Genomic DNA, 20,417 nt, shown 5'->3' with positions numbered 1-20,417 from the left:
TCTGGAGTTAGTACTGCTCTGGCGGAGGCACAGATGTCCAACCCTGCGCTCCCTCTGGTTTGTCTGATGAGGGATCTAATGGATAATGTGTCCTGGGCACTACCCTGATGGTGTTGCTGGGTTCCTCCATTGCCCCGTATATTTGTGGTTGTGGGCCCCGGAGCATTGGGCCCCCCTGTCCATTTTTTGGCAATGGAGCCTGATGCTTTTCTCCACAATATCATGGGTAAACACCTGGTCCTTGTCCGTTTTTTGATAACGGAGTACCCTCTACGGTGGTTTGAGAACGACATTCATTAGCCCAATGTCTCCCTTTACGACATCGTGGGCAAATACCCGGTACTCTACTCCTTTGATACCTAGCTTTGTTAAACCCTCCTCCTATGGGGCAACTCCTTTTAAAATGTCCTATTTGTTCACAATTGTAGCATGTTTTCGGCCTGGCATCTAAAGCCTGTTGTACTGCAGCTGCCAGGACTTGCCCTTGTTCATTAATGTCTCTACATAATTTAATATATGTGTTTAAATCTCCATGTTTCCATAGTCTAATGGCCTCCTTGAACCATCTGTTTGCTTGCTCAAAGGCTAGCTGTTTAATTAATGGCATTGCTTGCTCTGTATCCCCAAAAACTCTGGTAGCTGTTTGAATAAGCCTATCTACAAATTCAGCGTAAGGTTCATTAGCTCCTTGTATTACCTTAGATAATTGACCTTGTAAATCTCCATGTCCTTGTAAAGTCTTCCATGCCCTAACTGCATCTGCAGCAATTTGTGAGTATATAGCAGGATCATATGCAATTTGTTGCAGCTGACCCTCATAAGGTCCCTTTCCTAACAACATATCTAGATTTCTCTGAGGATAACCAGCTGCTGCATTTCGCCTGTCTCCATGCAAAATTCCTCATTGGCAACCGTCCATAACAGGTATTGTCCTCCGTTTAGCACAGCTTTACACATACTAGTCTAATCTGCTGGCGTCATGTTCAAGTTGGTAATGGATTCGACCAGGCTTATGGTGAAGGGTGCTTGAGGACCATAGGTTGTTACAGCCTCTTTTAGCTGATTCACTGTTTTGAAATCTAAAACATGGTGAATTTGCTGCCCTCCTGCCTGTTCAAATACAGGGCATGCTAATCTTTGAGGTCCTGTCTCAGGATCCCATCTATCAACTACAGGGGTTGAGGGCCCCATAGGCAGAGCTGTTGGTTGGACACTTACGCCCTCTGGTGATAGAAAGGTGTTAGTAGCAGCCTCCTGTTGTAACTTTTCCTGCTCTAAACTTTCTTCCCCTTTCTGACTATCTCGAGAGGCCTCCTCTTTTTTCTGATCTAATATGTCTTCTACCATAATCTGAACTGAAAGGTTTGGACTAGGCAAACAAAATCATCATCCACAATGGCAATGTGCCAACTGGCAGAGTTCCTGGGTTTTTCTTTTCCCTGTCCCTTAAATCTTCACCATGATGGTCCCATTGTGATATATTCAACAACTCCTCCTTAAAAAGCCATGGGCTACATTTTTGTATTGTATCAACATATGCCCTGACTCTCTTAACATGTACAGCATGGCACGTGCATGTGTGCACCTCACCCAGAGTCACGGACATTAGTTCTTCACAACAGAGACTTTGCAGCACAAACTCAGAGCTACAACAGTGACAAAAAAAACATCAAATGAACTGAATACAGCTTTGTATTTTCAAGGCAGGAGAGGAGTAGGAATGCACTGGAAAATATGCACTTCTGAGAGTTGACTTTGAAGAAAAGAAAACCCTAATGTAAGTGCTGCTGCTCCCACCTGGTCGGCCTGAGACTCTGGGTGACTGTAATGGATGGCACCCTCCCTCACCCAGCAAGTGCCAGCTCAGGAGAGACAGTGTTGCCATCACAATCATTCAGGAATGATCTGACTCAGGGGACACTGGGCATCAACTTCTATCAGGACAGGGCACTTCAGCACCAGCCAACACTACCAAGTTAACTAAGAATGGACCAAAACTTCCAGAACCTAGGAGAAGCAGCTAACTCCAGGACAGAGGGAGGGAATACATACGAGCTGGGTCCTTCCAGTGGTGCCAGAGTCAGGAAGCACTCAGAGAAGGTGGAATACATCAAAAGGACAGAGTGTCCAGACTACAGCCAAACCTGGAGTCATTGAATGACAGTACAGTAACAAGACTCCAGCCCAGGGAGCAAAACCAACCAGGCCCACACGGCTACAGCTAAGTCAGGGGACAGCTCAGACGACAACCAGGCAGCAGCGGTGACCACGAGCAGACACCAGGAGGGTGTCCAGGCTCAGTCCACCCATGTGCAAAGGTAGTCACCTCATCTTCCCACCCACACAAGCATGGAGGACTAAGCAGCAATGAAGAGGGAGGGCAGCCTTCCAGGGCAGAAGCTGGGCATACCCACAGAGGTGGTGGGCGAGGGGCAGCACAGTCCTGGGGCAGATGGTGGTGTCACAGGGCCTGACACAAGGCCCCAGACACACCCCAAAGTCTCAGCCCAGGGCCTGGATGTTGCCCTGAGATGTCTGGTGGGGTCTCATCAACAGACGGCACCATCTGCTTGCTCTGTGGCAGTCCCCAGCATGGATGCTGTCCTGAGCAATGGGAATCCTTACTTACAGGAGATGCACACTCGCGTGGGGGCAAAGGTGGGCACCAGGAGGCTATAGTCTCTAAAGATTCTGGCAAAACGTTCTTTTTTTCTATTTTTTAACTTTTCTATAAGAGAGTATTTCAAAATCTAAAAGTATATGTCAAAAGTAAAGTTCAAAGTCTCTGTTTATAAAGAAACATAGCCTTTCCTAAAATAAACATTTTGCAGCAAACTTTAAACACATTTGCAAAAAGAATAAAGGATAGGAAGCAAAAAGATAAACAGGTGTTAGAGTCTGTAAATAAGTCAAAATAACACCTGGCATTTTGTCAGGGGAATGTTAAAGTTCGTAAACAAGTCTGGATGGTGCCTGGCAAAATGCCAGAGGGAGTGGTTTGAGAAGTAACAAAAGCGAGCCATTAAGTGTAGAGATTCCTGATTGGTTGACTGATGTATCTAGTTTATGCTAATTAGATAAGCTGTGTGGAATGTATAAATACTGCTCCTGTCCTACAATAAACGGCTCCTACTCCTGCTGTATCAATCTACACAAGTTGTTCGTCACCCCCCGGTTATTTTGCTGCAGCCGGACTGCGGCAAACAGGTCAATAGCTTTTCTTTTATCCAGAAGTTGATTTCCTATTAACCATATATGTTCTGGTGTTGGTAACTAAAGCAGACACAATAGTGTTCCCACAGAAGATGTTCAGGTCCTGACTCCTAGTGCTGTGAATAAGGGGGCCATGTTTGGAAACAGGGTCTTTGCAGATGTACCTGAACTAAGATGAGGCCGTGCTGGAGCAGGCTGAGCCCTTGTTCAAGACAGGAGAAGACACCCCAAAAGGCAGGGAGGTGGGGAGGCCCACGCAAGGGAGGCAGCACTGGAGTGACACAGCTATGGGCCCAGAAGCTGGGAGAGGCAGGAGGGACCCCTCGCCCATCAGGGGCCTCTGAATAGAGTGGTCTTGTCACAGCCTGTTCTGGACTTCTGGCCTCAGGAATTGAAAGAGAACAGATTTTTGTGTTTTAGTTCCCTCCCACCTCCCACCTGTGGCCCTAGTTGCAGCATCCCTGGGACATGAAAAGCCTGTGTTCCCTACAAGTCCCTGCTCCTGTCCCAGACCTTCAACTCAGGATAGCTGGGCAACAGAAATTTCACATAAACAGGATATGATGCGCTGGATAGAACACGGTGGCAGCCCAAGTCGATGCTCTAAGGACAGAGCCCTCCAGACCTCAGGGCCCTGATGCTGAGTCTGACAGGTACCAAACTTCCATCTGGGTCTCTTGAGAAGGCGAGATTCCCTGCTGAGACACCCTCTCTGTCCACTTGCCAAGGTTCTCTCCTTGAGCTCTTGATGACCATGGCTGCTTTAAAGCTTCTGGATCACCCTGGGCAACTCTGTCAGCCTCATGCTCTGGTCTTGGCAGACATTCCCGACACTGTAAGAGTCCTGCCCTGGGCTCTAAAGACTGTTGCCCTAGGTTCTCATAAGCAACTTCATCAAGGTTGAAGTCCCTAAGCTCTACCCGCTCTTGTCAGGGCTGGCTTCAGCACATGTAGGGGCTGACGAGCCCCTCTGCTCTGACTGGGCAAGATCCCAAGTGCCCCACATTGCTCTGTCCTGCACCAGCCTGGAGCAGCACCCTAGGCACCAACCACTGGGTGTCTTACAAACCCAGGACCCTCTCACATGGCCCCTGCCCCACAGAGTCTCCACTCCCACTGCTGCAGTCTCTGGCCTTTGCCCCTTCAGGGCAGTGGAACTCCCCACTCTGCTCAGATCTAAACTCTCTGGACTCTGGCAAAGAACCAGGATGACTACGGTCTGTCCTGTTGTCTTTCCTCTCAGGATGACATGGTCTTTTCCTGCCTAGTGGCTGACACTGGAAAACAGCTGTCACCCTGTCCACCTTGCCCAGTTTCATGGCTATTCTAGAACAAGGCCCAGTTAGGCACCAGGTGCTATGAGGCCCCAGATGGAAGGTAACCAAAGGTTACCATGAAAACTCAAAAACAGGCACACAAAGGTGCCTTCCAGCTGATGTGACTGCCACCATGATGGCTAACTCGTATAGGCGAGCAAGCAGCAGACAGGATGCTGAAAGGCAGGGTGTGCTTCACCAGCAGAAGCTGCCTACCACAGTGTCTCCCACACCAGGCACTGAGAGATCTCATTTCCACATCTCCAAAACTTTCAACATTCCTTCTATGCACAAACAATTAGGGAAAACACAAACTGCTTCCTACACACACATAGTAAGTTCCAAGGCAACCCTGGACTCTGCTTCAAAAGGTCTGTCTACAAGGCCACCACCCTCACAGTTCTACACTAGCCCAAGCCCCATATGCATGTTCTAGGGTCCCTCCCTCCTCTTTCCTACTCTCTGCCCCAGGGCCTTTGACTAAAGGAGAAGCAGCACACAAACCTGCTATGGGTACGTAGCCAACGCCCTGCTGGTACACAGTTGGCATCAGGACCACAGGCTGGGGTGGCATCATCATGGCAGCCGGCAGCGACTGAAACACACCGAAGACAATCAGGGGGTCAGGGAAGAAGGACTACACCACATGTCAAAGCTTCTTCACTTCCAGTCTCACCAGAACCCAGACACAACAAGAAAGTGGAGTCCCAGCGTGGGTGCTGTGGCCTCAGCCATTGTGCCTACTCACACCAACACACCAGCTCTCCTGGGCTGGGAGAGCACAGGGTGAGGGGCTTGGGCAGGAGGTACTACAGACCTGCAGCACCAGGTTACAGGGTGCAGTGGGGAGCACAGGCTTAAGAAGGCACATCTAAGTGTGATTTTAGGGTCTGTTTTTGAGAGCTCATACCTACCCTAGCAGTTTCTCTCAACAGTCCTGGAGTTCAGTTCAAAACAAAGTATGAGCCGGGTATGGGGGTGCACGCCCATAATCTCAGCAACTTGGGAGACTTAGGAAGGAGTGTGGCAAGTTCAAAGCCAGCCTCAGCAACTTAGTGATGCCCTAAACAAGTCTAGCAAGACCCTGACTCTAAAATATTAAAAGGGTTGGGGATGTGGCTCAGTGTTAGTTAAATGCCCCTGGTTTCAATCCCTGGTACAAAAAAAAAAAAAAAAAAAAAAAACCCACAAAAACAAACCAAAGCACCTGAATTGGTTAAGTAAACAATGGTTCTGTGCTCGTGAAAAGGCCTGTTAAAGATGTGAACACCTAGCAGTAAAGGCAGGAGACCAGAAGGTGTCACTGCTGTGCCACCTCATCACACATGTGGGCTGGCCATGGTCCTCTCCACTCTCATAGCTTAAAACTTTCCCAGTAAAAGTTTAAAACAAAAAAGGAAAAAGCCCTGGGTGACACAAAAAAGATGGGGAAGTCTAAGAACCCAGACCCTAGCCCAAGGATTACAGGAGCCACAGTGGCCCTGAGGATGGGAGTGGGCAGGAGCCAGGCTTCTGCTCCATCCTTGAGGTACCCAAGCTACCTATGGTCTCTCTCCCCAGCACCTCACCACTTCATGGTCAGTCACTGCCTCCTGGGGAAGGACCCACAGGCCCCAGAACCTGAGGCCTGGGCTGGCTGCATCACATCACTTGCATGGTGCGACCCCAAGGCACCAGGGCCTACAGGGACAGTGGAGGTCCCCTAGGGCAGGCTGCCCCCTCTGTAGACTGACCAGTGGGCATGCTCACCGTGTAGGACATGACCAGGTTGATCATGCCTTCCTTGTCGTCTCCCTGCCTCCCGCTCAGGCTGTACCACTCGTCCTCCACCTGGCCCTGCTTCAGGGACTCAGGGATTGTGATGTGTGTCCAGGCAATGCGGTCGTCCATGGAGAAGGCTCGCTGAGGACAAGAGGAGACCCCATCAAGGCCCATGTGATCCATGTCATAGAAACCAGAGCTCTTGCTGCTGCGTGCCCCTTGGACCAGCCTGCATCAGATGCAGATCTCACCAGTAAGACAGAATCCCTCCCAGCCTTCCTGATGGAGCACCCTGTCCAGTTGGATGTCAGCCCTCCATGATTATCTGAGAGGCCCAAGGCCCAGCTCTCTGTACCTCCTGCCTAGTCATCAAGACAGGATAGACCAAGCTCTCTGCAGAAAAGGGAGAATCCCCAGTGCCGCTGTCTTTCTCCTGCTATGCCCAGATGCCTACTGCTCCTCCCTAGTCTCTAATGGCCCAACCCCTGCTCCACCAGATGCCATTTCTGCACTCCTGCAAGCACAAGACCAGAGGAGAATGCTGAGCTGCCACTCAGACCCATTCTGTTTCCCCTGTGCTCCCCTGTGGGCCAAAGAAAGCAGTGGGCAGGAAGGAATAAGAGGAGAAAAGACTGGAGAAAGAGGCAGAGGGAAGAGGGTAAGGGGAGGCTGTGCCCCAGCTCCTCCTGGCCCTCACCCTGCAGCCCCAGCTTTTGAGGCACATGTGGCCTGAGCCAAACCTCAAAGGAACCTCCTATAGCCACCTGAACTTCCTGACTGGACCTCAAGAATGCTGCACACCTGGCTACTGACCTGGCCAGGGGACACTTGAGGGATAATGCTGGTGGGCTCCGTGCCTTGTATCAGTAAGAATACTGTTATTACCACAGGCAAGGGAATCTAACCAGCTTAAAACTCAACCTCCTCATGAAGAGCTGTCCATAAAGTGGCCAGTGTTTGTGTCACTGGTGAAGTTTCCAAATAGTTGCTGTCGAAGGAGCTGAAAAGCAGGGGAGAGTCGAGGCCTGTGGCAGAGCCACCTACTATCAGGTGTACAAAGCAGCCTAAAGCCAGTGGGTGGCCTGTGTTGACCATGGTGTGTTGCTCACCTCATCAAAAATTTCAAGGTAGAGCGAGTCCACGCCCGGGGGCACTGTGCACTGGATGACCTTGTTCCAGCGAGGATTCTTGGCACCATTGTGGGCCGTGGGTGTCTCGTACACTGCATAGCCCAGGCGCAAGCGACAGTAGGGGTCCATGCGCGTCATGCCGTAATTCTTAGCCAACTTTGCCTGAAATGAGCCAAGTTCAGCAAGATGAGTGCCCACCACCCCACTGCCACAGGAAAAGCGAGGGCTGTCAACGTCCCACTGAGGCGTTTTGCTGGCATGAACTTCAGCCACCGGAGCTCACCTGAGCTTAGCTGTGACTTGTTCCCAGGGTGCCAGGAGCAGGAACTACTGATGGGCTTGTCCAACTGTGACAAAGTACTCAAGGCCATGCTCAACCTAAGATGCCTACCCGCAAGGTACACTTCCAATATCCTCCTCAAAAGGGGTGAAGGGAGAAAATGAAAAGAAAGATGCCCCAAAAGGAATGAGCCAACCCAGAGCCCCAGAACCTGGTGACACCTGCTGCACAGGTTTCAGGAAACTGTGGCCAGGGCTGCCTGGGGCTCCTGACTCTTCCCTTCACGAATGGGAGTGCTAGGAGCAACCTGAACCCTGTTCTACTATGGTACTGGCTCACAGGGACAAGAAATGGTCTTTCCTGTGTTACGGGTCTCTGAATCACAGGCCACAAGTCCCTTACTTCAGGCCAGATGGTCTGCTCGGCTGGAGTGAGTGTGCTATAGGGAACAACACAAGCAAAACTTTGAATGGGACGAGATGCTGACAAACAAATCACTGTACAGCAAATAGGAACTCAAAACGCATCAAGGTTTCCAAAGCTATAAAACCTCTACCGGAAAGCAGGAAAAAATCAGAGCACTGCATTAGGCAAAAAAAAATCTCTTAGGTAGAACCAGCAAAAGAGCAGAAAAAAATCTTAAAAACAGGACTTCATCAGAATTATGAATACCCATTCTTAAAAGAAACTTAAGGACCATACAAGACAGGAAGGAAATATTTGCAAATATCACATGTGATAAAGCACTTGTATCCAGAACATGGAAACTCTCACCAAGACACACAACTCTAGGAAAAAATGAGCAAAAGATCTGAAGAGATATTGATAGTGAATAAATACAGGCAGCCCAGTAAAGAACGGTCAATATCACAAGCCATCAGAGGGATGCAAAATAAAACTCCAACCACCACAGAGACTACTACAAACCTATTAGAATGGCTACAATGGAACAAAAAACAAGACAATGTCTGACCAAGCCCCATGCTGACAAGAGGTGGGGCCACTGGAGCTCTATGTGCTGTGGGCAGCAAAGCAAGATGGCATAGCTACTAGGGAACCTGCCACATGCCCCACTCTGGTAAACTAAAGTGCAGACTTTGGTTCACACAGAATGCCACCTGCAAACACGTTCAGGGAAGCTTCAGCCCTATTGCCAAGAACTGGAAACAACCTTGTGTTCTCCAAGTGGGTGAACAAACAATGGTGGTGCAGCCACACAAGGGTGGGGGAGGGTAGACTACACACTGCAGCAAACACAGCCAGACACTGCCACTCCAGGGGCGGTAGCTCCAACCACAGTTCGGGGTGGGTGGGGGTGCTGAATGCTAAAGGGATAGAGAGAACAGCGTGAGGTGTTGGGGAAGTTTTCAGTATTGCTTATACTCATCAAAACTCACTCAAGTGCACAAAGCCAAAATGAATGCATTCTAATGTTGATATTCTCAATAAGGCCAACTTTTGAAAAGCACTGCAAACCACAGAAAAACCTGTCACCTGCCTGCCCTTTCCAGCCACTTCGTTTCTTTCTTTCCCCTCTGAAACACCAACAAAAGCCTTTGCACGCTGCCTGCAGACTCTCCCGACCTGCCCACACACTTTCTTCCTTGATCCGAAACCACCACAGAGCTTGTGCCAAGGACACCACTAAAGGTACCTCTGAGCCCAGCTCACCTCCGTCAGGACAGGCTTGCCCTCCCCAGGGTATCCACTTACCTCTAAACCATCCTCAAGTGAACTGTGACTCTCCTTCCTCACCATTTGTTCAACCCCACTCTGTTCTCCTGGGGCCAGCAAGAGACCTCTTTCCCTCACACCTAGCATGCATTCTACCAAGTGTGGCTGGTCTCCCTTCCCAGTGTGTGAGAGAAAGATCAGTACTGGAAGTGAGCCCACCCTGTCAAGGCTCCCGAGGCTAGGTTGGGACAGAAGGTGGGTGCAGGGGCTCGCTGAGGGGCAGGAAACAGGGAGAAAGAGATGGAGAAAAATCCTTTGGCCTCCACTTCTAGAAGATAGGACTGGGGAGATGGGAGAGTGACACCTACTAGGACTGAGGAGAAGGCAAGGTTGGACACATGAGTTTCACTGGGGTTTGTTGTATCTAAAATGACCACTAGACACCAGAGAAGTCAGGGCCCTGATCTGTACCAAGGAATTCAGCTGTGGTCAGGATCTACATGGGCTACTGGAGCTGCTTGCCCTGAGTGAATGGCTGGGAGGAGGAAGGCTACCGACATGGCCCCTGGAGGTCCCAGGAGATGAGAATCCAACAGGGACTCTGATCAGCCTGAGTGGCCTCCCAAAAGCTGAGAAGGAGGTCTGTCTATCAAAAGGGAAGAGGAGGACCGGGGTTGTAGCTGGTGGAACAGCGTTGCCTAGCATAGGTGAGACACTGGATTCAATCCCTGGCACCAAATTAAAAAAACACACAAAATAAAGGTTAAATTCTATTTAAAAAAAAAAGGTAGGGGGGCAGAGAAGGATACCAGGAGGACCAGAAGTGCCCCTCAGCAGCGCCCCTGATGACACAGCCCTAGGCAAGCTGGTGCATGGGGTGCAGACAGGCTGCTGCAGAGGGCTCCAGGACTCTGGAGAGAGGGAGGAAGGCCAGGGGCAGTGGACACCTCTGAGGCTCAGCCAGCTCTGGTGCTTGCACTGTGAGGCAGGGCACCTGCAGCCACCTTGTCCTACCAGGCAGCAGTGCTCAGGATGCACCAGCTACAGGTGGGCCAGGAACTTCCTCAAGGCAGTGGGAAGCAGCATGCTATTTTAGAAACACATCCCTGAGCAAATGTTTGAGATGAGTTATGAGGAAAGGAGGCTGGCTGTGAACACCCTAACAGCAGACTAGCTGAGCACCCAGGGCAGTTGAGCATCCCAGCTGGGCTACATGTTATCTGATGGCCTTCCTATAGTCCTACCTCTACATTTTCCTCCTGGTTCTGTAGGACACTCTGGGTAGTCATAATGAGCTTCAGCCCAACAGTGTACTTTAGCTTTCATACGAAAGTCCTTTGAGCAATCCAGAGACATATACTGTTTGTCAGCATGGAGCTGTAGGGCTGAGCAGGTACCACTGACTGCAGGGCAGCAGGACAGGGCCAGGTGAGGGAGCCGCCCACGTGGCACATGCTGGTGGGGCCACGGGCAATGCCAGTTTCCCCCTGCTGCCCTGAGGACCAGGCTCTCCACATGAAGGAGTAGTATCGGCATGGAGCAGACACCCACCAACACTCAGTAAATTATTTCAATTAATTTAGACAGAACCCTGGGAAATCATCAATAATTTTCATATGTGTTTTTTTCCACACTAGATAGGTATTTCAGGAAAATCTGGAACCAGAAAAATTCATTTGTCTATATGGGAAAAAAAGTATAAAGGCCAAAATCCACATTCCCCCACCTGAGTATGGCCTACCTCTTGTTCTCCCCTACCCATGCCAGCTGCCCACAGAATAGAGAGCCCTGGCACCCACCTGCACCACAGTGATGCTGAGGCGGCCCACAGTGCCCACTGCCCCTCCATACTGCAGCTGTTGGGCTGCCTGGGCGTCCAGTTGAATCTGCTGCTGCTGCTGCGTGGGCGTGATGCGGAGGAAGTCCTGTGGGAGCTCACCGATATATACCTTTGGGCAAGGAGAAAAGAGAGAATGCATGTCACAGGCCTATGAATCAGAGCAGGGCATCAAGCAACCCCACAGCACTCCCCCTACATGCTGGGACCAGCGTCCAGCCTCCCTCCCCCATTCCTGACCAAGCACCAGCTTGTGCTCAGCCTCAGTTTCTCCATCTACAAATGAGAGCCAGGGAACCAATGTTTCTGGCCTGATCCTTTCCAAGGCTTCCCTGCTCAGAAAGTTCTCAAAAACATATCACAGTAAGGAAAGCTTAGAACATGTTTTAGCCACTAAAACCGAGTTCTCATTCTCAAAAAAGGCTTACTAGATGGTTTCTCGGAGTCTCCCACACTCCATGTCTGTGTGCATGATCCACATTTCCTTGCACCACAACTAAAAACAAGGCCTGTGCACTGCATGTCACTGGGTCAAACAAATGAGATGAAATTAGAACCTGGATCTAAAGTTATTTGAAAAACACTTTGTCTGATAAACTTCAAGTATTTCTACTTGAAACAGTTCAAATTCAAAAGGGGCCCAGAGGATAACAAGAGGCACACAGATTCAGAAGGCCTCACTGCTCTGTTTTGTCCTCTCGCCTAACCCTGTTGACCCACTTGCCCAGCTTTGAGGACAAGTGGGAGAGGGAAGGCCGGAGGACAGGAAGACATACACTCCAGAGCAGGGATTTTCCAAGACCTAAAGGGCTCCAAGAATATCAGAGTTTACAAGAAAAACAGAGGAGACCAAAGCAAGAGTCAGCAGGAACAGACTCCTAGAGGTAGCCCTGGCTGAGATACCTAAGGCAAGAAGAGGTCAAGATCCACTAGGCACTGAGGACCCAAGTGTGTATGTCCAGAGCCAGGCACCAGTGGCTTCACAGAAAGCCAGCACTGGAATTGGTCCACCTGTCTGGGGTCTTACAGTGAGAGGGCCCAGGAACAAAGGTTGGCCAGGGCAGCCCTGGAGTAAGCACAAGCCTCCTAGGAAGTGCATCCCCCTAACTGCAGCAAGGTGGGCCACCTGAGGTATGACACTGCTTTTCCTATGCATAGCTGGGGCACCTTCTAAAGTATCATGGGCAAGAAGTGCTGAGGAAGCCTGCCAGCCCCCAAAATTCCTGCAGGAGGGAAGGCAGGCAGGCCTGACTGCTGGAGGAGCAGCTCAAACCCTAGTGGGTCCAGCTACCTGCCAGCATCAGTGTTGCCTATGGTGGTCCTGCTGGCCAGGATCATGCTCAAAAGAAGCCTGAGGGTCACAGAAGCAAGCACAGCCAAGCATGTTCACTGAAAACTGCTACAAGGAGCACTCAGTGGCCCAGGTGACACAACACCGAATGTTTCCACTGTGCAAACCAGTCACTCATGCTTGTTTGTTGTGGGCTTCCACTGACATATGCCAGGCAGGCTTCCAAGTTCTGCAGGTGGCTGAACTCCTGACATGCCCGGGAAGCACCTCTCCCCAATGGCTCTGGTCATGAAAGGTTAAATTAGGTTAAGTTTAATTTTTTTTTTCTAATAAGCTGATTTGGGAATAATTTTGTATTTAAAGAAAAACTCCTTGCCTGACTCCCCATCTCTGGGTTTCCAGAGAAGATAAACCAGTCAGAGGTCCAGAACAATGGGAGGGCAAGGCTGTCTTCATCAGGAGTGTCTGAGCAACCCCACCCAACCGGAGGAGGAGCTCCTGTTCAGGAGAGCACACACCCTCCACACCTCTAAGCTCTAGCACAGGCTGAGGCCAGGAGGGACCTCACCCTCACAGAAGCTCCTGCTGGACGGGGATGCCACCATTGAGGCCACCGTTGAGGCCGCCGTTGCCAGGAGACAGCTGCAGCTCCCCAGACGTGCGGCAACCTCTCCTGGGACCCTCTCATGGTGTGTTGCACAGGTTACAACAAGTCTGGGCAGAGCCTTGAGAAGGGTCCCGTGGCAGGAGGCGCCAAGAGCCTGTTCCTGCCAGCACATGGGAAATGCTGACAAATCCCACAGGGGCTCAGGGCTCAGTCTCCCAGGCATCTGGACTACATATGCCTGTGTCTTGTGAGTCCTCACACACAGCCTGCATCTCCAAGCTCTGTCACCAGCTTTGTCTACTCACCATGAATAGATTATTTTGCAGAAACAAACACATAATTGGCCAAGCACAGTGATGCATGTCTGTACCCCAACCTGGGCAACTTTGTGAGATCCTGTCTCAAAATAAAAAATATAATGGACTGAGAATTGGGAATGTAGCTCAGTGGTATAGCTCCAGGGTTCTATCCCCAGTATAGCAAGGAAAGAAGAGAGGGAAGGAGGGAGGGGAGGGGAGGGGAGGGGAGGGGGAGGGGGAGGGAGGGAGGGAGGGAGGGAGGGAGGGAGGGAGGGAGGGAGGAGAGGAGAGGAGAGGAGAGGAGAGGAAGAGAGGAGATGAGAAAATACAATACTCACAACAACCAAGCTCTTGGAGTCAACACACACAGGCTAAATTCCCACCTACTAATCTGAGAGGCTGCCTACCACATGCCATATACTATAGCTCTAGGGCTGCTGTCGAAAACATCTGCACCTCCTGGGAACACACCCAGTGCAGGTAGACAGGTCAGCAGGTGTCCCAGCACTGGTCAGTGTGTGGGGGTGGTCCTGGCAGCTGCTGCAAAAATGGGAGTCAGGAAAAGCTGCTCACAGGGAGTCAGGATGAGTCTCTTCTTCATCAATCTCTTGTCTGTCCCCTTCTTAGGAAAGGAACCTCCAGGCAGTGGGATTCCTTTTTACTGTATTCTTCTAGGTTTTTGCTACAGAACGGGACTGCTTTTCAATGGGGCAAAAGTATATCTAAAGAGCAACTATACTGTTACTTTTCAAAAGGTTTTCTTTCATCTTAAGATTACAAACAGGAAAGGATAACAAGGAGAGTCTGTATGACTAGGCAGGGGAAGGGGAGCAAAGTCTGTTTACAATGGAGAAAGCCACCCACTCTGCCTAGGCCAAGTGACCATGTCTCACACTAGGGACATACTGCAGAACTCTGCCCAGTCTGCCTTCTCCAACCACCAAGATCCCCCCCAAAACAAGAGAAGCCTGAAACTCACAGATTAGAGGAGAGGCAGCAGTCACATATGAGTACAGGGTAGGGACCCCAACAGATACAGGGAGCAAGCAGAGTGCAGAGCTGACAGGCGAGGACCAAAGCCAGCTCTGCTCCCAGTGATAGGCACACTGATAGTAAGTGAACTAGATGAGGGTCATGGGGTACTCTCTACCATCTCTGGAGTTTTTCTTTAAATACAAAATTATTCCCAAATCAGCTTACTAGAAAAAAAAATTAAACTTAACCTAAAGAAAGAGAGGGGAGGGGTGTCAGCCATTGCCAAACAACAAGCAAACTGGTTATGCAACCAACACGCTGTCCACAGAAGAAAGACAAGCTTGCCTGCTGGTGCAAGTTCCTGCTGGTTTCTCAATTTAGAATGAATCCGTCCAAATGAGGACACATTTCTATACCTTAAAAAGCTACCACTGCTAACAAAATAAGTTAATGCTTCACAATTCATGGGTGGGTCCAGGTGCTGACGCAAATTCCCTCAAATTAGTGGCAGTTCTGGAGAATGTCATGAATAATCATGTATTTCACATGTATTTTTAAAATTCAGTGCTAATCCTAAAACATATTTTTGCCATATTATGACAGAGATGTTTGGCCACATGAAAATATATGCTTTATCCTGCTCAAAGATGTGGGAATGTAAAAAGAAAATGATTCAACTTGATATCAGACACAAAATGGATCTTTTTAATATGGTTTTGCTTAAAGTTTCAAAATAAGTAAACTGAGTTCAACACTAACAAATGATTTTAAAGCCCTTTGTAAAAACTCCAAAATTCCACTTCCAAGGACCAGTCCTGAGAAAATGCTTGCTTACAGGTGTATGAGCACAGGTATGCTTGCTGCCTCTTTGCTTGGGAAAAGGAACAGTCATCTGGGGTGCCAGCATGGCTGGCTCTCCCAGCCAGGAGCATCTGCCTGACATAGACCTACAAGCCCTGAAAAGGAATGAGGTGCTCCTATCTTCCTAACATGACAAAGAGACCCCTGGGTCCCTGATGGAAAAGAGGGTGGGCAGAAGGGACATGCTGGGCCTCACACCTGGCACTGCCTTGTGCCTAGCCACTGAGTACAGAGCAGTGAACCAGTGGAGAGAGTGTTTGAATCCACTCCTGGGTGTGCTTGAAAGGCAGAGCCCATGGGATTTCCTGGCAGATGAAGGAGACAAGGTGGTCCCAAGGCTTTTGTCCTGAGCAACATGAAGGGAGGATTTGCCCACCTGCATGTCTAAACCATTCCAGAGGAAAACAGAGAGCTTCTGGACTACAGGTTCTGAGTTTAGGAAAGAGGTAGGAGAGGACAAGCACCACCACCAGCACACATAAAGCCATGGCACTAAGAAGACCTCCAAGGGAGTGAGGGAGAAATTGGCCAGGGGAATGTGGTGTTGGAGCTTCTGTGATGGCTGAGTCAGAGCCAAGGGCTACTGCCCCTGGGTGCAGCCTGCCAGAGCTGCTGTCCCTCCTACCAGTTCTATAGCCATGCTGCCTCCCTGCCTCTTGCAGGTCCCCCAGCCCCATAAACCATCGTGTACCTAGCTCTACTGTCTAGCTGGTGTCAAAGCAAAGATAGTTAGGGATTTGGCCACAGTAAAAGCCAAGTTTCTGAGAAATGAAAACTGAACCATAGACACCCAGCAAGTTCACTAGTCCACAGTAGTCCCCAGACCAGGCCTGGGGCAGGCACTGCCCACACACCAACTCTACCCATCCTCTCTTAAGCCCTGAAAACAATTTTGTGAATGGTGACCAGATCAAAGACTGAGAGTTGTTGCTGTACTTAAAGTCTCAAATAATTTACATGTCCAAAATTTCAATAGGCAAAAAAGAAGTAATGACTCTCAAGAGAGGCCAGGCAGAGGTTTGAAAGGCAGGAGGAAGACAGCAAGCTGACTTTCAACATACCAAGAGGAGAAGCAAATACCAACCACAATACCACACACAGCAGCATGGGTCCTTAGGAATTAAGATCTAAAAGAGGAACTTTAAGCAAAGGTAAAGAGAGCAGCATATATTTCAGCAAATCTCAACAAGCACCGACTGCATAAAAATGCTGTTGCTCCCTGTGGGAGGGTCAAAAAGAATGCAGGAACTATAACACAGAGCATACACAGCACCCAGGCTAGGAGGAACTCATCCAAGGCTGCACTGAGGTCTTGGCACTGCCAGGCAAAGCAACTATGATGACTGACTTCAGAGCTTCATCTGCATGTTAACATTTCTAGGTTAACCACTCAAGAGAACAAAACACATTATGTATTTTCCAAACGAGCACAGAATTTAGTAATGAACTGAATGTTTTTAAACCTATGTATAATAAATCAAAAAAGAACAAATAAAATAAATAAAAGCACAAAAGTGTTAAAACATGTATATATACTCATATATATAAATATATTCATATATACACACACACACACACACACACACACAAACACGTGTATGTAACAATAAAAACTAAGAGTTTTTGGGCTGGGGATGTGGCTCAAGTGGTAGCACGCTCGCCTGGCATGCGCGGGGCGCTGGGTTCAATCCTCAGTACCACATAAAAATAAAGATGTTGTGTCCACCGAAAACTAAAAAATAAATATTAAAAAAAATTAAGAGTTTTTATTGTTACATAAGAGGTTACTGGAGATTGAACCCAGTAACGCTCTACCACTGAACTATATCCCCAGCCCTCTTTATTTTTGAGACAGGGTCTCACTAAGTTGCTGAAGCTGGCCTCGATCTTGCAATCCTCCTACCTCAGCCTCCTGAGTCACTGGGACTACAAGTTTGCACTAACACACTGGACCTAGATATTTGGCTTTTTAAGAATGCAGCTGTGGGCTGGGGATGCAGCTCAGTGGTAGAGCACTTGTCTAACATGCATAAGGCCCTCAGTTCTATCCCCAGTACTGTAAAATTACAAGAAAAAAGAATGTGCCTGTTTGCTATTGATGATGAATATATCTTAAACATAGATTTTGAGTAAACTGTAAATCAAAGAAAAACAAACAAATAAACACTCCCTAGAAGGAAAGCAAAGTAGCCATCCTAGTATCAGACAAATGAGCAAAGGTAAAAGGTCAGAGAGGCCACCACTTCCTGGCCACAGCCCCACTTACTGGAGGATCAGCAATGCTAAGTATGCATGTACAATTAACCTGGCCTCAGATTCCCAAGCAGACGTTCACAGCAGCCAGAGACCCGAGCCAATGACCCAGCTGGTGAGCACCACTCAGCCTGCTCAGGACCTGACCATAAACATGTAGCTAGGGATGAGAGCCAAAGACTCAGGCACAGAAGGCTTGAAAACCATGGGCTCTTGGTACACTCAAGAAAGAGACATCCAATACAAACCTCAAAAGAAAACCAACCCCTTCCTCTATCCCTACAATAAGGGGAAAGACTAGGCAATTAACTTTGCCTGCCCTGACACACGCTCCTTCAAGACAGACAGATAGCTCTGGCTGATGGCAAGGCTTATCGTTACAGCCCAGTTCACAAATGAAGAATAGAAGACCATTTTTGAACACCACCCCTTGCCATCCCTAATGAAGCCACAAGCTTAGCAAGAGTCATCAATGAAGTCAGAGACCAACATAACCCTGGACAGGCCTGTGCCACCAGGGACCATCCGAGAGACACCCAGAGATAAGGGCAGAGCTGGCCACTGATCAACCAGCATCTCCAAAAGCAGGACAAGGAACCAGAAGCAGATGACCCCACACACTGACCACTCCTGACATGAATGCCAACCAGCCTTAAACAGGTCTCCTGCCTACATACCCACACACCCACAGAGAAACAGGACCCTCTGTCACTTCTTGTTGGAACCCCTTTGGAGCTTTTTAATAGAACTAAGCAGAAGAAAGGTAGTCATTCCAAAACAGCAGCATTTTTCAAAAGTAAGGCAGATGCAATACAGGGTGTGGCATCCCTTAGTGGCTATTCAAGAAAAACTACCCTGAAGATGTATGTGCTGCTTCTCCTGAAGCAAGAACTGCACTGGTTCTGCTAACAGAAGCAAAGACTCCTTCCTTCAGACCTGTAGGATGCTAGGTATATACATGTCCTCCCCTCACCATCCCTAGCTCAAAGAAGGGACAAAGGGCCCTCCCATACCCTTGTCAGATTGTCCTCTGCCCCTTTACAGCCCACAGGATTCTGCATGGGAATTCCATCCCCACCCACGGGAAGCAGTAGTCAGCCAGAGTCAGCTGCCCAAGCACAAGTTCAGGCTCCCAGGCTGGAAGACCTGAACCATGACCTAAACCCCACCAGGGGCTGACACGCAGGAGGCTGCCTGCCAGATTCCAGGACTGACCACACACACTCACTGTATCACAGGTTCTGTTTGGAAAGCCAGCACCCTGTTAATCTTCACATCTCCATAACTCCGTTTCTTGTAACAGAAAAAGTAGGGATGTAACAAACATCAATACATCCTGGCAAAAGTAAGAATTTTACTGGACCCTAGTCACTGTTGCAGCAGGGGCTATGGGCAGGTCAGCTAGCAGCAGCTGCTGCTGGAAAGGGTGAAGCTGCAGAGAGCATGTGTCCACCAAACTCACAGAAACACTGTCACTGGCCAGATAAGGCTCAAGGGTCATTTCAGTCTTCCATCTATAAGACAGCTTGCTCATGGCCAAACAACATACCCCCTTCTCCATCTTCAGAACTTCCTGTTTCCAGTGGCTCCCCTCCTGGTCCACTCCATGCTTCTGTTTCCCTTTCAAGACTCAAGTCGGATATACTGCCTCAATGACACTTACATACCCAGGCTGGGGAGCAAATTTCACAGCACCTAACTCCTGAATTGAGGCCTGGACCGTCTGAGTCACCACTTACAGCCACCTGTTCTGGTGCTACACACCTGTGGTTCACTGAGCCATGGGTGCTCTGAATGCCATGATCATTCACACTGCTGAATATTTTAGTCACCATGTACCCCAAGTAGAGTCCAAGACTCCAGTTCACTAATAATGCCGCCTTAGAGCCCAGACCCAATGTTACTGCATGCTTGCAAGTCATTAGGGTGCCCCTAAAACATTGCTTTGTCTACATGTAATACAGATAGGGAACCATGTGACCCCCCTGAACACTGAACAAGTAGGAAACTGGACCAAGCCACAGCACTGGACACCACACATCCACCAAGTTTGAACACTGCCTGCATTCCCAATAACTCATCAGTATGTACATTACTCCAGTTCACATGGTCACAGCAACAGAGACAGTTCCCATCAGTAATGGTGAAGGCTAACATGGGTTGCTCACTTCATTCCAGACAGATTGCACCAGTGTACTAACTCGAACTCAGTCCCACCCCAGACTGAGTTTACAGGAGGTCAGGACACTCCCAGACCACACAGCAATGGAGGGGCTGTCCTGCTGGTCACTTGCTTCAGTGGAGGATATGGACAGGGGAAAGCCCACATCTCTGTTGAGTAAGCCAGGTAGAAATGAGAAAACTGCCAACATGACCTGCTGTTGTTCCCTAGGGTGGCTCTGGACGAAGACATGGAAACAGTGAGCAAGGGAGGCAACCCTGACTCTCCGTACTGACTCTGGAAAGCTCCCACACCAAGTGTGACAAGTATGTCGGGAGGTTCACATCAAAGACCTCAGAAAAAGTCTGCAGCAGAGAGTCTGCTCTCTGACAACACTGTCAACACCCAGCTTCTCTAGCCTCAGTTCTGCACTCCAGGGGATGGACACTGAGCACCCTCAGCTGAGCCGCTGGGAGACCATCCCGGCCAGCTCTCCAGAGGACACAGCACCACTACGGAAACCAAGACAGGGCTCCAGAGAAAATTCCAGCCGGAAGGGTCTTCCATCTTCCAACTTCCCTGATCCCACTCTCTCATTTGCAAAGGAAGAAACCGACTTGGAAAGGTGACCACTAACTGGGCCCAGAAAACGGTCCCCACTGCCCTCGCTGTGTGGGGGGGTGAGGGAACTGCCTCATCCGGGGCCCGCCCGGCTGGGGGTCCTGAAGGCGCCAGCTCCGGCCTACCACGCGCCCAGCC

The 20,417-nt window shown here is 49.5% G+C and overlaps 1 protein-coding gene across 1 annotated transcript in view; it reads right to left on the bottom strand.

Moving 5' to 3' along the window:
* LOC107157077 (toll interacting protein) overlaps window positions 1–20,417 on the bottom strand; it is a 28,801-nt gene that overhangs the window by 7,258 nt on the left and 1,126 nt on the right. The window contains exons 3-6 of the mRNA XM_015503345.2: window positions 11,174–11,323; window positions 7,400–7,582; window positions 6,279–6,431; window positions 5,034–5,124 (exon numbers count right to left, since the gene is read on the bottom strand). Coding sequence (XP_015358831.2) covers window positions 5,034–5,124; window positions 6,279–6,431; window positions 7,400–7,582; window positions 11,174–11,323 — 577 coding nt within the window. The remainder of the gene's footprint in view (window positions 1–5,033; window positions 5,125–6,278; window positions 6,432–7,399; window positions 7,583–11,173; window positions 11,324–20,417) is intronic.

This window comes from Marmota marmota, unplaced genomic scaffold (genome assembly GCF_001458135.2).
Source record: "Marmota marmota marmota unplaced genomic scaffold, marMar, whole genome shotgun sequence".
Taxonomy (NCBI): domain Eukaryota; kingdom Metazoa; phylum Chordata; class Mammalia; order Rodentia; family Sciuridae; genus Marmota; species Marmota marmota.
Note: the sequence above shows the minus strand (reverse complement) of the source record. Positions and strands in the feature narration are given on the sequence as shown.